This window comes from Ursus maritimus, unplaced genomic scaffold, assembly GCF_017311325.1.
Source record: "Ursus maritimus isolate PB19 unplaced genomic scaffold, ASM1731132v1 scaffold_31, whole genome shotgun sequence".
NCBI lineage: Eukaryota > Metazoa > Chordata > Mammalia > Carnivora > Ursidae > Ursus > Ursus maritimus.
Window position 1 is genome coordinate 19,976,265 of NW_024425675.1, and position 14,139 is coordinate 19,990,403.

At 42.2% G+C, this 14,139-nt stretch overlaps 1 protein-coding gene across 4 annotated transcripts in view; it reads left to right on the forward strand.

Annotated features, from left to right (window-relative positions):
• Positions 1–14,139, forward strand: part of FAM107B (family with sequence similarity 107 member B) — a 234,706-nt gene that overhangs the window by 189,295 nt on the left and 31,272 nt on the right. The window contains exon 1 of one of the 4 annotated variants that reach the window (XM_040645387.1): positions 6,186–6,483. The exons of 2 other annotated variants lie outside the window; for them this stretch is intronic. Coding sequence is in view for 1 of the 2 variants with exons in the window: in XM_008692012.2 (XP_008690234.1) it covers positions 13,739–13,787 (49 nt within the window). In the remaining variant the exon portion in view is untranslated. Of the gene's footprint in view, positions 1–6,185; positions 6,484–13,634; positions 13,788–14,139 lie in introns of those variants that run through there. One more of the 4 variants, XM_008692012.2, reaches the window with a different exon arrangement.

Genomic DNA, 14,139 nt, shown 5'->3' on the forward strand with positions numbered 1-14,139 from the left:
GTCTCCTTTCTGGTTTGTACTAGTTATCCACTGCTGCATAACAAATTACCATAAACTTAGTGGCTTAAAATGACATACATTTCTTATCTCACCATTTCTCTGGGTCAGGAATCCAGGCACAGCTTATCTGGGTTCTTTGCTTCAGGCTCTCACCAGGCTGCCGGCCGTGTATGCACAGGGCTGCGGTCTCATCAGAGGCTCAACTGGGGAAGAATTGCTTCTAAGCTCACTGAGGTTGTTGGCAGAATTCATTTCCTTGCAGTTGTGGGACTTAAGTTGCCCTCTGTTCCTAGAAGTCTCTTGCCCTTGCATGTTACATGGAGTTCCACTGACTTCATGCCAGCTCCTCACAGCTGGCAAGAGAGAGACTGCAGCAAGATGTAATCATGGGAGTGGTATTCCATCGCCTTTGCCCTATTCTGTTGGTTAGAATCACGGGTCCTGTCCCCACTCAGAGGTAGGGGATTATTACAGGGGATGAGAGGTGGGAGATGAGGTTTGTGTGGGCACTCTAGTCTTTCTACCACACACCACCACATGTCTCACTGCCCAGGAGAGTTTTGATTAATACACACACACACACACACACACACACACACACGCACCCTGCCCTCGAGCCCCTTCTCCTTTTCTGATTAATGTTAAACTTACACTTAAGATCTGTCCTGCCACATGTCCACAGAGGGCTGGCCGCTGGGCCTATATTTCATCCCAATGATCATCCTGATGGATGGCTGCAGCCTGGTCTCAGGGTTTCCCGGCCTGCTTCTGCTTCATTAGTTAGCATATTAACCTCGTGAGAGCAGGAGCTTTGTTTTGTCCACTGCTTTATCTTTGGTGTTGAAGTGTTGGGGCATCTGCTACACACTCGATAAATATATATTCCAATGAAAGACTTTTTTATATTCAACTTGATTTTTTAAAGTGCAATCATTTTCTTTGTAGAAACTAAGTGTTATGGAAGACTGGGGTGATGGCATAGTAGTATCGTAGTTCTCAAGGTACTAGGAGTATCTATAATGCTATAATAGTTTTGGGGCTTTGGATTGTTGTTGATTAGAAAGTAACATTGTAACAGGAACTAAGTGTTTGTTTTCTTATTTCCATGGAGTTCTGGGTGCTATTGTTTGGAAAGGTGTATGTGTGTATAATTTGGTCTGTAGGATTCACAGAATTGCCTTTGTAATTTTGGTAAGAGGAAGTAAAAACAGATGTCAACAGTGTGTTATCAGGTACCATCATCTGAATCACTCTGTCCTTACCCCAGATGTATTTTGATAATTTTGTTTTGTTTTGTTTTATTGTGTTTAACCAGCAAGTGGAAGGTAATTGTCTTTAAAGATCTACGTCTCTGACTCTCTGGGGTCCTGTTTTCTTTGCACAGTCTGCTGTAAGAAAGTGTTTGGCAGTAGAATGCTGCAATGATTAAGTATTTGGGAGGCTAGTTATTTAGGACTCAGTGTGGGCCAGGAGAGGAAGGATTCCACCCAACACAGACATGACAAATCTCTCAAAGGTCTTGGAGCAATCTCATTTTAAGCAGAAATCAGTCACAAGCAAAGAAGATCATACACGAGCTTCTTTGTTAAAGAGCGCCTTCATTCTACAGCCCAGGATTCTCAAACTTTTTGATCTCAGGACGCTTTTGCGCTGTTAAAAGTTGTTTGAGGGTGTCCAAAGAACCTTTTCTGTTGTAACGTGTATTGATATTTACTGTGTTAGGACTTAAAGCTCAAAAAAATAAAAAATGTACTTAAAAATGACAAAGAACAATGCACCCATTACATTTAACAAAAAGACCATTTGTAATGAAAATAACTTTTCTGAAACAAAAAAAGTAGTGACACGAATGAGATTGTTTTACATTTGTATAAGTCTCCTTAATGATTATTTTTTAATGAAAAATAACTATTTTCCAATCCCCCCCCAAAAGAAAAATTTAGTCAGAAGAGTGGCACTGTTTCACATTGTCTGCAATCTCTTTCATAACCAGCTTTAATAGAAAGTAGCTGGGTTCTCTTGTCTGCTTCACCCAGCAGTGTGTTGACAGGTTGGGTGGAAGTGTGCAGAAAAACTAGTCTTGCTCAGATGTGTCATTGCAAAAGGTAGGAGCATTGAAATAACCTTTTCAGATAATTATGGGTATTCTTCTTTGATACTACATTAAAATATGCCTAGTGGTAGTTTTTTAAAGGTTAGGCACAATGTAGATTCTGAAACCATAACACAGATCTTTACTGAGTCTGTTACTTTAAAATTCATTAATTTATCTTGCATTCTGAATAGGACAGAAGAGGAATAGTTAAGGCAGTTACCAGACATCTGTGTAATGGAATATTATGCAACCATATTTAAGCAGTATTTTTATCACAGATGAAATGCTTATCATTGTAATAAATTGTCCAATGATCCTAATTTTGCTAAAGAATGAAGAGGTGTGTGTATTAATTGAAAGGAAACTATAGCAAAATATGGGTCTGTTTAATGATGCATTCATGGATGATATTTCATTTTCTTTATACTTTTCTATATTTTCCAGATTTTCTACAGTCAGCACATTGCTTCTAAAACCAGGGGGAAAAGTTTTGTTTTGTTTTGTTTTTAAATAGAGAATAAATATGTCTGTTAAACTATTTCCCTCATCCCAAAGCCACCTTTTATAAGAAGAACCCCAGTATTTCCAGTTGGAGTGGTAGCAAGATCCATTTCTTCCCCTTAAATTTTTGTTTAACAGACTACTATAACTTTTCTTTGGCTGTTTTAAGCCTCAGAACTTTTCCTCTTTATTTCAGTGGCAATTAGTTGGTTTATTAGAGAAACTTTATTCAGGAATTATTCAACAGAAGTTTTATTTGTTGAACGTTATAGCAGGGACATAATTTGCTTTTTCTCATTTCTGTTACGTCTCAGGCAAACACTATTTCTTATCTAAGTAGAATGGCAAAAGGATCTTGTCCTAGGTGATCCAACTACTCCCACAGTTGAGAAACATCCTGGAAATCAGCATGTAATTAACCTCTCATTTACTGCCTCTGAGTAGTTTGTCAGTGTTATGTTTGTCGTATTTTTGTCTTTAGGGTTTTATGGCTAGAAGTTGAAGTGGCTTCAGAGAAATGGCAGAGGGCAGCCCACATCTGGGGATTAGTTCCCTGCTTGCCCCTGGATTTAGAAAGGATCTCTGCTCACGATTATGTCCCTGACATTGTATTGTCCTAAAATATTGCTGCTTTAAGCTTTTTTGTCCTCAGTCTGTGGACAGGAATCCAAATCTGCTGATGGTCTGTTTTTCTGAAAATGGAGGACCTCATCCTGTTGGCATTCTTTTGGATTTATGTTCTTTATGATATAATTAAGTGATTATTACGATGTCTCCAGAAGCTACAATGCATCCACAAAGCAGGAAATTCACAGTTTTGCATCCCCCACTTATCATCTTAAAGATGAGAACATCCTTTTGACATTTCCAGCTGAGCATACAGTTCTGTGGTTTTAGTTAATGTGTTAGTGACGGGCAGTGTTCGCAATCTTTCCCAAGACTGTTTACTAAGGCACAACTTGCTTTGAAGTGTACACTGTGATGAGAAACTATTTAATTGCCTCTTCTACTACTGTTTTACATTAAAAGACCATTCTATCCTCTGCCTAAAACTGTTGAGAATATTCTATTTGGGGGCATCCCTAATGGTTAAAGCCATCACTAAGTTTGGAAATTTTCTGATTTCCATCAGATTTTATGAGCTGATCATTTTGGAGACTAGGGAATGCTCTTCAAATATATAGAGTGCTTTCTTCACTTTATTATTGAAACCACTCTTTGCATTGAATTTATTTTTTGGATCTGTCCTCATTTTTGGTATAATAGACCAGACTTGGAAGGATCTACAGATTCTAAGGAAGGAAGGACGTTACTATTACGGTATTACCATGACCATAAACTTTGTAAACTGCAGGGGTGCTTTACCCCTGTCTACCGGTGGTATCATTGCCACACTCTTGTTCCTGACCGCTTTCCCGTCTCACCTCCCACCTGCTCCCGCTCCCAGTCCCTCCTGGCTGTCTGGTCTCAGCTTTTGCACCTGCCTGTGGCTCTGCCTGGCGTGGAACTCTTTCCCCATGTAGTAGCCTTGTTGGCTCCCTCACTTCATTCAGCTCTTCGCTCAAATACCACTCAGATGTCTGCTCTTTCCTTGATGCAGTCTTCTCTGAATACCCAAACTAGCACCGCCTACTTCCTTACCTGTGTGTGTTTTCCCTAGTACTCACTTCCTGTCTGATAAATAGGTACCTTTCTATTTTCCCACTGCCTGGCCCCCAGCCCCCATGTAGGCTTCATCAGGGCAGGGGCTTCGTTTCCTTTGCTGCTACTTCCATACCGTTTGGAATAGTGTCTGGCTTTTAATAGACATGAAAGAAATACTTGATGAATTTACAGAAGAATGAACTCAGCAGCTTCTGTGTTGTGGGCTGCTGTGAACAGACTGTATTTGTTTCCAGGTGTCATACCTCCTTTGAAAGACAGGGAATGAAAGGCTTGCTGTGTTATACCGTGATTCAAGCTGGGCCAAACACCGTGCCTGACAAACAGTTGATGGTCATGTGTTACAGAACAAAATTGCACATGGACGGCCAGATAGTTGTTTGTTTATGCTTGTGTCTGTCCGTGGCTCCCAGAACCCCAGCGTGCTCTGCAGATGGTGAAAATGGAGCATGAAAAAACCCAGGAGGTTGGTGGGAAGCATTTTTGATTTTCTAATTTGTAAATATTTGGGCTTTGGCATACTTCGACCTGATTTTTTAATGGTAGGAATGGGAGTGTTATGCACCCACTTTGATGAGGTTCTTGTTGAAAATACTGGTGTGTCAGATATTTGTTATAGGCTGAGTCAGAGTTAATGACAGCTGTTTTCTCAGTGTGCCTCAAACAGTTTCCATCTGTGCCTTACTCTTTCTCGGCGTCATGCCACACCTGTCTTACCGTGTCCTAAGTAAACCACATCTGGATGCAGAGCCCCGTGTTGAGCTGTTCCTCCTCCCTAGTTAGCCTTCTTCCCTGCCACGTACCTGATGAGTCCTCCTGGATTCAGTCAGGCTGGTGTCTCCATTATTTCTGTCCTGTCTGGGCTCTTGGTGCCCCTTAAAATATCCTGCGTGGTCATTGCTGAGTCTGCCTGGCCAAACCCTTCTTTCAGGGCTTGTCTCAGTGGAGTGCGCACACTGTGACTAGTCTCTGTTTCTCCTCCTATACAGTTTACTTCCGGACCGGTATGTGATGTAAATATATTATGTATCTTGGTTTAGTTTTTACAAAAAGACTAAACCCTCTTAAAAGGGAGTCCTTTAAATCTTTTATATCCCCCAAGCCTAGGACAGGCAATGGAAAAAAGAGAAAATGGGAGACCCAGAATGTTGATGGGACAAACTTGACTTTGGAACATTCCAGTCACCCTGTCTGAGGATGTGGGGCGCATCAGGGGCACTGAGAAAATAGTGTGTGATTAGCCGTTGAGTAGAGCAATGCGGTGGGTGGTGCCTGGTCTGCCGGCCGAAGTGCTACACAATGCGACACTTTGCTGAGGACTGAAAGAGAAGCTGGGGGCTGAAAGGACTTGAGTTCAGTAAGACTGATGGAAACGGCTGGGGGGATCTTTTTAGCTGCCCCCCCACCTTTTTAAAAATAGGGTCACTTAAATCTCGCCCGTGGGAAGCTCCTTGAGGGCGGGGCTGCCACGTGGTCTGCCATGTGTCTGTGGCACTCAGTGCTGGCACAAGAGGTGCTCAGGGAAGGGTGGATGGATGGTTGGTTGGTTCAGGTGGTTGGTCTTGGAGATGGAGGGAGAGGAGACATGCGGACTCATTGGTTCTTCCAGTCCTGACCAGCCTTCCCTCTCTACATGTTGTGGCCCAGACCCTGTCGGAGGTGTGGCTGACCATGGTTGATTCTCCTTCCGTGGTTCTCTGCTGGAGCTGGGCACTGCTATTGTGTTCTGAAGTTCCATGGGTGGTTCTGATGTGCAAGCCCGGGTCGTAAACCACAGCTGCGCAGTGTTTGAAGGAAAACGGAGGTTCACATGTAAATAAGCAACGTCAGCATGTCCTGTTGGGGGTGGGTTCTTTTGCTGCTCTTTAGTTAGAGCCGTACAACTCAGTAGTTGAAGGGATTTCCCCCCCCTACATCTTCATCTGCTACTTTGGGCTTCCTTTCACATTTAGCTCTTGGCAGCTTAAGAATTCAAGCTCCTTGGGCACACTTTTATTATACCTGGCAGAACATATTATTAAGGTGTTGAAGTGTTTTTAAAAATTCAGCACCGAAGTGTAGGTGGTCTCCAGCTGCAAACACTGGATTTAGCATCTCCCTGCTCAGGGCCCCTCCCGTAGCCCAGTTTTCCAATCCTCCCTGTGCTCTCCCCAGAAGTACAGCTGTGAGCAGCTTGGACCCTGGGTTCAGAAACGGAGGACGATAGATAGGAAAATCACAATCAGGTGAGTGATTGCTGGTTGGCCAGCTTGATTTCATTATCATCCTGGATACTTCTTGAAATTTCCACCTAATTTTGGTCATTTTCAGGCTGTGTAATAATTCAAACTACTTTGTGAACAAATGATCTTTTATGTTATGCATTTTAGCATCTCTAGGAAGGTCAAGGAGTTATTTACCTCTTCTTATGGATGGAATAGTTTAGGTGACTTATTTACCTTCTGACTGAAAGAGCTAGAGAGAGCAAATTGGAGTTTGGAAAGGGATTTGCTTGTGTGCATGTAATTGTGTGCTTAACACGCTTACGCGTGCACAGGCTGGGGCAGAAAGTAGTTATGGACTGTGTGATGAATTCCAAAGCATAGAGATGCATATCAGGGAGGTTCAGGGAAGTAGGAGGCCCTGGGAACAGGGAAGGCAGGCTGGAGGAATTAGGATGGAATTAGCTGGACTGAAGCCGGGTGGGTCAAAAGATGAATTGTCTTTTTTCCCCTAAAAACTTAACAAATAATGGCATGGTTCCCAAACAAGAAGAGACAGCTCTACCTTGTCTCTCTTTCCCCTAGGAGTGGACTACTCTAGGAGGGACAGAAGATGGGGCAGTAGTGAGGAGGCCAAGTGCCAGCAGCACCCCACCCGGCTGACCCACCTCTTCCTGCTGCATGACCTTGAGCTGGTTGCTAAGGAGCTATGCATCAGCTCCTGCTTGGTCAGTAGGCAGGAGAAGACCTCTCGTGGAACTGTCTTGGAGGTTACATGAGATGAAACACAGTGTTTGATCGGTGCCTGGAACATTTATTCAGTGCTCACTTACTAGTAGGAGGAGGAGTATTTCTATGGATTACCTGAGAGCCAACCATCACTGATAATATAGTTTCTATTACAAATTCCAACTGATTTTTTTAATGCCATTTTAATCAGGAGATTGCAGTAGAGCACAGACCCAACCAAGAGTGGGTATTTAGTAGGGAGAAATAGTGTAGAAATTAATTTAGCCCAATACCAATGAATAAATGTTTGGGTTTTTTTGGCACCATGACCGATTTAGGACAAATACAAATGTTTATGGGCTGCATCTCTTCTCCATGCAAAATTTATTGAGATATTGAATTGCTTTAACAAATGATAATTGAGCATTTAGTATATTCTAAGCCCTGGAGATAGAGAGGTATACAAGAGAAAGGGCCCAGGCCCTCAGGTAGCTCCGTATCTAGAGGGGAGATGATTGAATGGCATGTATCCAGAAATAAATAAAGAGTTCCAGATTGTGAGAGTGGGACGCAAGCTCAGGACAGAGACTGACGGTAGAGGGACCCTGGTTCGATGGGGTGCTCTGGAAAGGTGACCTCTGGGTAGAGGTGAAAAGGGCGAGGATGAGCCATTGTAGAGAGAGGTTGGGGGGGCTTGGGAGGGAGTGCTCTGGGGTAGGGGAAGTGCGAAGACTCAGCCAGGTGAGAAATGCAGGATGGCCAGTGTGGGTGGAGTGCAGGGATCAAGGGGAGGGGAGAGACTGGCGTGTGGGGAGTAGGCCCTGTTCTGGTCAGGTAGGGAGTGAGGGCTGCCTCCGGGGGTTCAGAGAAGCTATTGTGCCAGGGACGTGACCTAATTTACATTTTAAGATAATCGCCTGGGAAGAAAGTCCATTCTTAGTGCAGGTGTCCTGCTTTGACGTTTGTCTTTTTAATAATGAAAATGTCGGTCCTGCCTTTTTTTTAGCCACGGAACTGTTGGTACCTGGGTATGTCTGCGAAGTGGCAGGGCCAGAGTGGCCTTCTCAGATTTTACCCTGAAATTGCCTTGCAGCCAGGGAAGCCAGGCTGGTGCCTGTGGCCCAGACACAGCCTGCAGAGTCCCGTCGAGAAGGACACACAGTGGGTTGCTAATCAAGCTGGAGGTTCTGTACGGCTTTGGCTTTGTTGTGTCGAGAGCAGAACTCTCTGAGTCAGGGCCGTGGCAGAGAAGAATATTGTGACTGGGCTGGTATCTGGCATGCTGCGCGCTGACTGGTGTATTTCCTTCTTCAGTCCCAGCATCCTGGCTGAGCTAGGAACAATGCAGAAACTGTCATCAGCGCTGGTAGATCTGTGCTTGGGGAGGAGTCATCAGGGACTCCTTGATTGTAGGTCTCCGATATCAAATTACCGACTTTCAAATCAGTCAGTTCTGATGACACATAGGAAGGCCATTTTAAGGAATTGTTATTAATCAAATAGTGTTTTGTTGTTGTTTGTTTGCATTGAGTATGGAGAAAGGAACCTAATGCTCTGTTACTGCAATTTGCTTTTTCTTGCCGCCTGATCGCCTCTGACTGTTGAAAGCCCCAAGGTAGCAGTGAGGGGCTGCATTTCATACTCAAGCTTTAATATCCATTCCTTATGGGTCATAGATATTTTAAGGGTCACCCTATTAATTGTATAATAGCTGCAGATAGGTAAAGAGCAGATTTCTCACGTTTCCCATTTTTGGGGGATGGGGGAGTGTGTGTGGCTTTGAAAGACCTGTGTCATGGAGCCTATGTTGCCCAGTGCAGTGTGTGTGTGTGTGTGTGTGTGTGTGTGTAAGGGAGTCTCAGGTTTAGATCAGACTGTCCTGACTAGTGAGAATCTCTGATCTCCTGGTTTGGGGCTCACAGGTGAGGAAACTGATCCCAAGGGGCATGGCCATTTTCTGAATGTGCAGAGCCTGTGGGGTGACAGCTTTGGGAATAGGACCTGGCATTTCTGAGGCTTGGGCCTGTGCCCCCTGACAAAGTGTGTTTAGTTAATTGTAAAGGAAAGGGTCAGTAACAGATGTAAAGAGGAAATAATGTCCAGTTATCCCAAGTCACAGAGTCGAATCTTTCTATCTCTGCAGTGAACCATTTTAAGAGAAAACAAAATTTGTTTCTTACTAATGAGGTAAATAAAATTTATTTTAAAACATGCATGAAAAGCAACATAACTATGTTAAAGACAAAAATAAAGTCTAGGATACTTTGTGCATTTATTTTATAATCAGGCATAAATGATAACTTCTGTAGGAGTGACATTAATGATTTTAAGCTCACAGTGTCATTCAGTACTTCATTTAATTAAAATAGTAGACGTATTTGTAAACTACTTTTGTTAGATAATACTATTTAATCTGGCAGTTAGTTTCATAGTTAATTTTTTTCCAGTCTAGAAGCAAACATTGTATCTTTTTTTATGTTAGTCACCATACAGTACTTCATTAGTTTTTGATGTACAAACATTGTATCTCTTGAGATTATTAAATAGCTTTATAGTAACAATGTCTTGTTTTCTGAACATTCATAAATTCAGTTTATGTCATTTACGCTTCTCGGTGCTTTTTTTCCAAGTCAGACTTACTGGTTGTGTTCCCCCTTGGTTTGGCAAGCTAGTGATATCTTAATACTTGGAAGGTGGTTTTTATAATAAGAAGTGATAGATGTATAATGCTAAACAAAGAGGTAAATTGCTAACTACCAATCTGAGCAGCCTTGTTGTCTGCTGTTGCTACAACAGACAGTTGAGTCTGACATTAACAGCATAGGAGCATACATACTCACACAGTTACTCTCTATTTGTTCTGAAAAATGGCCTGATTCAGTAATTGGGTGATGGTGTATTACTGGCATGTCTTTCAACAACTTGGTTCAATTGACTTGATTGCTGTATTTTGGTTAGGTCCATTGAACAGCCTGTGAGTGCCTCTGTTTACCCACTTTTTTGTGTGTGTGAGGAAATGGAGGGGATGGCATTTGCCAACTAATGTGGACAGGAAAGAAAGGGAGAATGTAACCCTATTTTGAAAAATTCTGTCGACACTTATTAGCTAGTTGGTACTGGTACTTCCTGTTTCCAAAACTGATGTTAATGCAATCCTGCTTTGCATTGTGAGGTGGTTTATTGCCCTCAGCAGAATTCCTGGCATATTTGAGGCCCTGCCCTCTAATTTCTGCCAGATCCCCAAGCCACAACTGGCCCCGTCCGTCCCACTCCAGCATTACCCAGCCGAGGCTCCCTCCTGCCTTCATTCTATTGGTGGTAGAGACCTTCCTTGCAGAACCCTGTTGATTGTTCCGGCACACTCCTGCTGCCCGGAGTCCCAGCCTCTGTGGCTCAGGGCCTGTCATTGTCTTGGCTTTGAATTAAGCCTGACAACTTTGCCCTGTCTTACAAACATCAGATACCTCCCTTCCTTCCTTCAGTAAATATACTCATGATACGGCTTATATTGCTCTCCCTTGGGTAGGTATTTTCTTAGGTCAGTGAAAGGTATGTGCGCGGGGAGGTGTGTTTGAGGGGTGGGGCCGTGAGAGGGTAGAAGAAGAAAAGATGAAGTTTGTGACTCTAAACAGCAGTCAGCCTACCAGAGACACTCCATGCCCTGTGCTGGTGGCGGCTGTGTCACTGGATCCCAGTGCTGATGAGTCCTTATCGGACAGGCTGGAGGTGTTAATCCACATAGCAACCCTGAGAGGGAAAGATAAGGAAACCAGGGCTCAGAAGGCAGCCCCCCGCAAAGGTTGTGGGATGCGTTGGGCTGTGTTTGAACTCTGGCCTTCTTATGACTAATTGTATGAAACTGGACACGCTTCTAGGCTCTCTCTGGTCCTCAGAACCTACCTCAGAGTGTTGTGAAAATTCAGTGAGTTGGTGGGTGTGCACATTTAGGACTGTGCCCCACCCACAGCTAATATTTATTGAGTGATTATTTTAAGTGCTTTTACTGTTGAACTAAGGTCAGACAGTTAATGTGTGGTAGAGCTGGGTTTGAGTTTCTTAGACGCTAAAGCTTATGCTTCTCTATTGTTCCATACTACCTTTACTGTTACCTTATCTCTGTTGACCAGGAAGAAAAATAGATCAATTTTAATTTCTCCCTCACATTTTTCTGCCCAGTTTCCTGTGTGGTGGGGCTAAATGGCCTTTGTTTGGTTCCAGGTACCTGGGACTAGAGCCCTTCCTCTTACTCATTGTTGACTTAGCTCCCTGGGTGGAATTTTTGTTCTGCTTCTTAAAAGATTATGTAAATAGAATTATTATTTTGGTATTAAGAAACATTATCTGAGTTATACTGTCATTTTTTTAAAAATAGGCAAATGCCATTCTAGTTAGTTTTAAATATTGATGTACTGTATAATTTTATCTGTGGATACAGAAATTATGGAAACTGCTTTTTAAAAATATTTTAAGAAGGGGAGGGGTGCCTGGGTGGCTCAGTCGGTGAAGCATCTGCCTTTGGCTCAGGTCATGATCTCAGGGTCCTGGGATCGAACCCCACGTCAGGCCCTGTGCTCAACAGGGAGTCTGCTTCTCCCTCTCCCTCTCTCTGTGTCCCTCACCCCACTCATGTGTTCCCCTCCCTCAAATAAATAAAATCTTAAAAAAATAAGTCTATAAAAATATTTTAAGAAGGGGAGAAAATACAATATTTGCTAGGTCATCTCATTCCCCACGTTCTGTAATAAGCAGGGAAAAAGACTTACCTATCAACAGAATTCTCTTAGGTAATCTTTAATTTGTATTCCTTTACTCATTCACACACAGCTAGAAGGATTTGAGGTTATTTTTTAGGGACTGGAGTAAGGATAGTTTAAAGATTAGATGGAAGAGAGGTGATGACTTTAGTATCAGCAATACTAGCCCAAATAAAACTTTTAAAAGGTAATGGATTTTAAGTGTTTTCTATTTGGAAGGGATGATGACAGTTGGCATACAGCAGCTTATCCAATTTACATTTTCACTGGAAGTTTTCAGGTGCCTTCTCTCGTCTTTAGAGTGCTGCTAAGTTACTGTGGCAAGTTTAAATAAATGAATCAGGGCAGGATTTCTCAAGCTGTGTCCATTAGTGGGTCATGAAATCAATTTAGTGGGTCAGAGCCAGCATTACAAAAAAAATGAGACAATGCAAATATCAGAGTGTATATAGTAAAGATGGTGTATTGCTTCTGGAAACTTCTGCTTTAGCTAATTTTAGTGCAGGGTGTTTATCGGGTCACTGAGTGTAAAGAGGATCACAGACAGAAGTTTGAAAGCCATTGATTGGAGGTATTTTAGAGTTTATCAACTCCAGAGCAAGTCCGATGGTGCACAGAAGGAAAGTGCTTATAATCGTCTTTAACATTGATTTTTTTTTAAAAAGATTTATTTATTTATTTGACAGAGAGACAGCCAGCGAGAGAGGGAACACAAGCAGGGGGAGTGGGAGAGGAAGAAGCAGGCTCATAGCGGAGGAGCCTGATGTGGGGCTCGATCCCAGAACGCCGGGATCACGCCCTGAGCCAAAGGCAGACGCTCAACGACTGCGCTACCCAGGCGCCCCTTAACATTGATTTTTGTATATTGCTATCGGATATAAGGAAATTGCGGAATGGTAACGGATCTTTTCTAGAACTAAAATATTTTATAAAGCAGAAAGAAGGCTTAGGACTTCAATTCTGAAGATTCACGGATGAAATTAGGAAAGTAAAGTTGTTAGTGTCCTTCCTAATTACTGTGTCACATGCACCATTGTGTTTGTAGATTTTGTACTATAAAATGAATTTTTAAATCTGAGATAAATTTCGCTCTCAAATACTTGGAATCTTGTTCAATTTGACAGTTGTAAGATTACAAACTACAGAGTATTTATTTCTAGGTTTTGTTCTTTGACCCCTGAATTACCTTGAAATTTTTAAAAAAGAAATCTCATTTTTCATCGCCCTTCAGCTGCATTTAACTTTGAATAATAATCTAAGTAGGTAAAACTGTCCTATCCTTATTAAGCTTTTCAGATTAGTCTTTTTTTTTTTTTTTAAGGCATAAGGGAAGTAGTATCATGGTACATCCGTAGTTTCTTGTTATAGAATGATTTTATAATTGTTTTTCTGGAAGCAATTAATGATTTCCTTTATAACCAGCTGTAAGTAAAAGACAATTTTCATTATGAATGTGTTGACATGTCATTCGTCCTTGCCCTTTTCATTTAATTAAATTACAGTAGCTACTATTTGTGCGGATTTTAAAACAGATACTGTTAAAGTTCTGAACTTTTTGACAGGAGCTGTGAGAGAAGTTAGAGTTGATGGGAAGTTTCTGGATGTTGAGTTCTTGAGTAATGAATCCTCTTGCAACAAGAGAAATGAAAACATTTAAAACTTGGGTAACTGCGGGGAGAGAGAAGCAGAGTTCTTCATTTTATATGGAAGTAGTGTTGGGCAGAGCATTTACTGTTACTAGCCTGCCCTGTTCTTTTACTTAATCACTATTGCTGCTGTAGGATTTAAGTGGCTTGATGGAGTGGCAAGATTGGGGAAAACATCATTTGACTGTAGTATTATCAGGTGAGTAACAGATTTGATTGAAATGCCAGAATGAGGAGCCTGATGGAGGATATGTTGGGACTTGGGGCACAAGTCCTCATCCTTGGTGACTGAGGCCCTGAGACAAAGTGGTAGTTGGTTTGAGTTTTGCATACTTGCATGGGGGGAAGAAGGAGTGATTCACTTTGAGAGAAAACTAACTTGAGGGTGAAAGCTACAAAGTAAATAGGAGACTTGCAGGAGTTATAAATTGGTCTTAAAAGCATCCTGTTTGAATGAGAATGAATGAAACCTCTCAACTTCTATAGGATCAGGATTATGACTTACGTATCGATTCCTCACTACTAAAATTGAGTGTTTCTCTAAGGCCTCT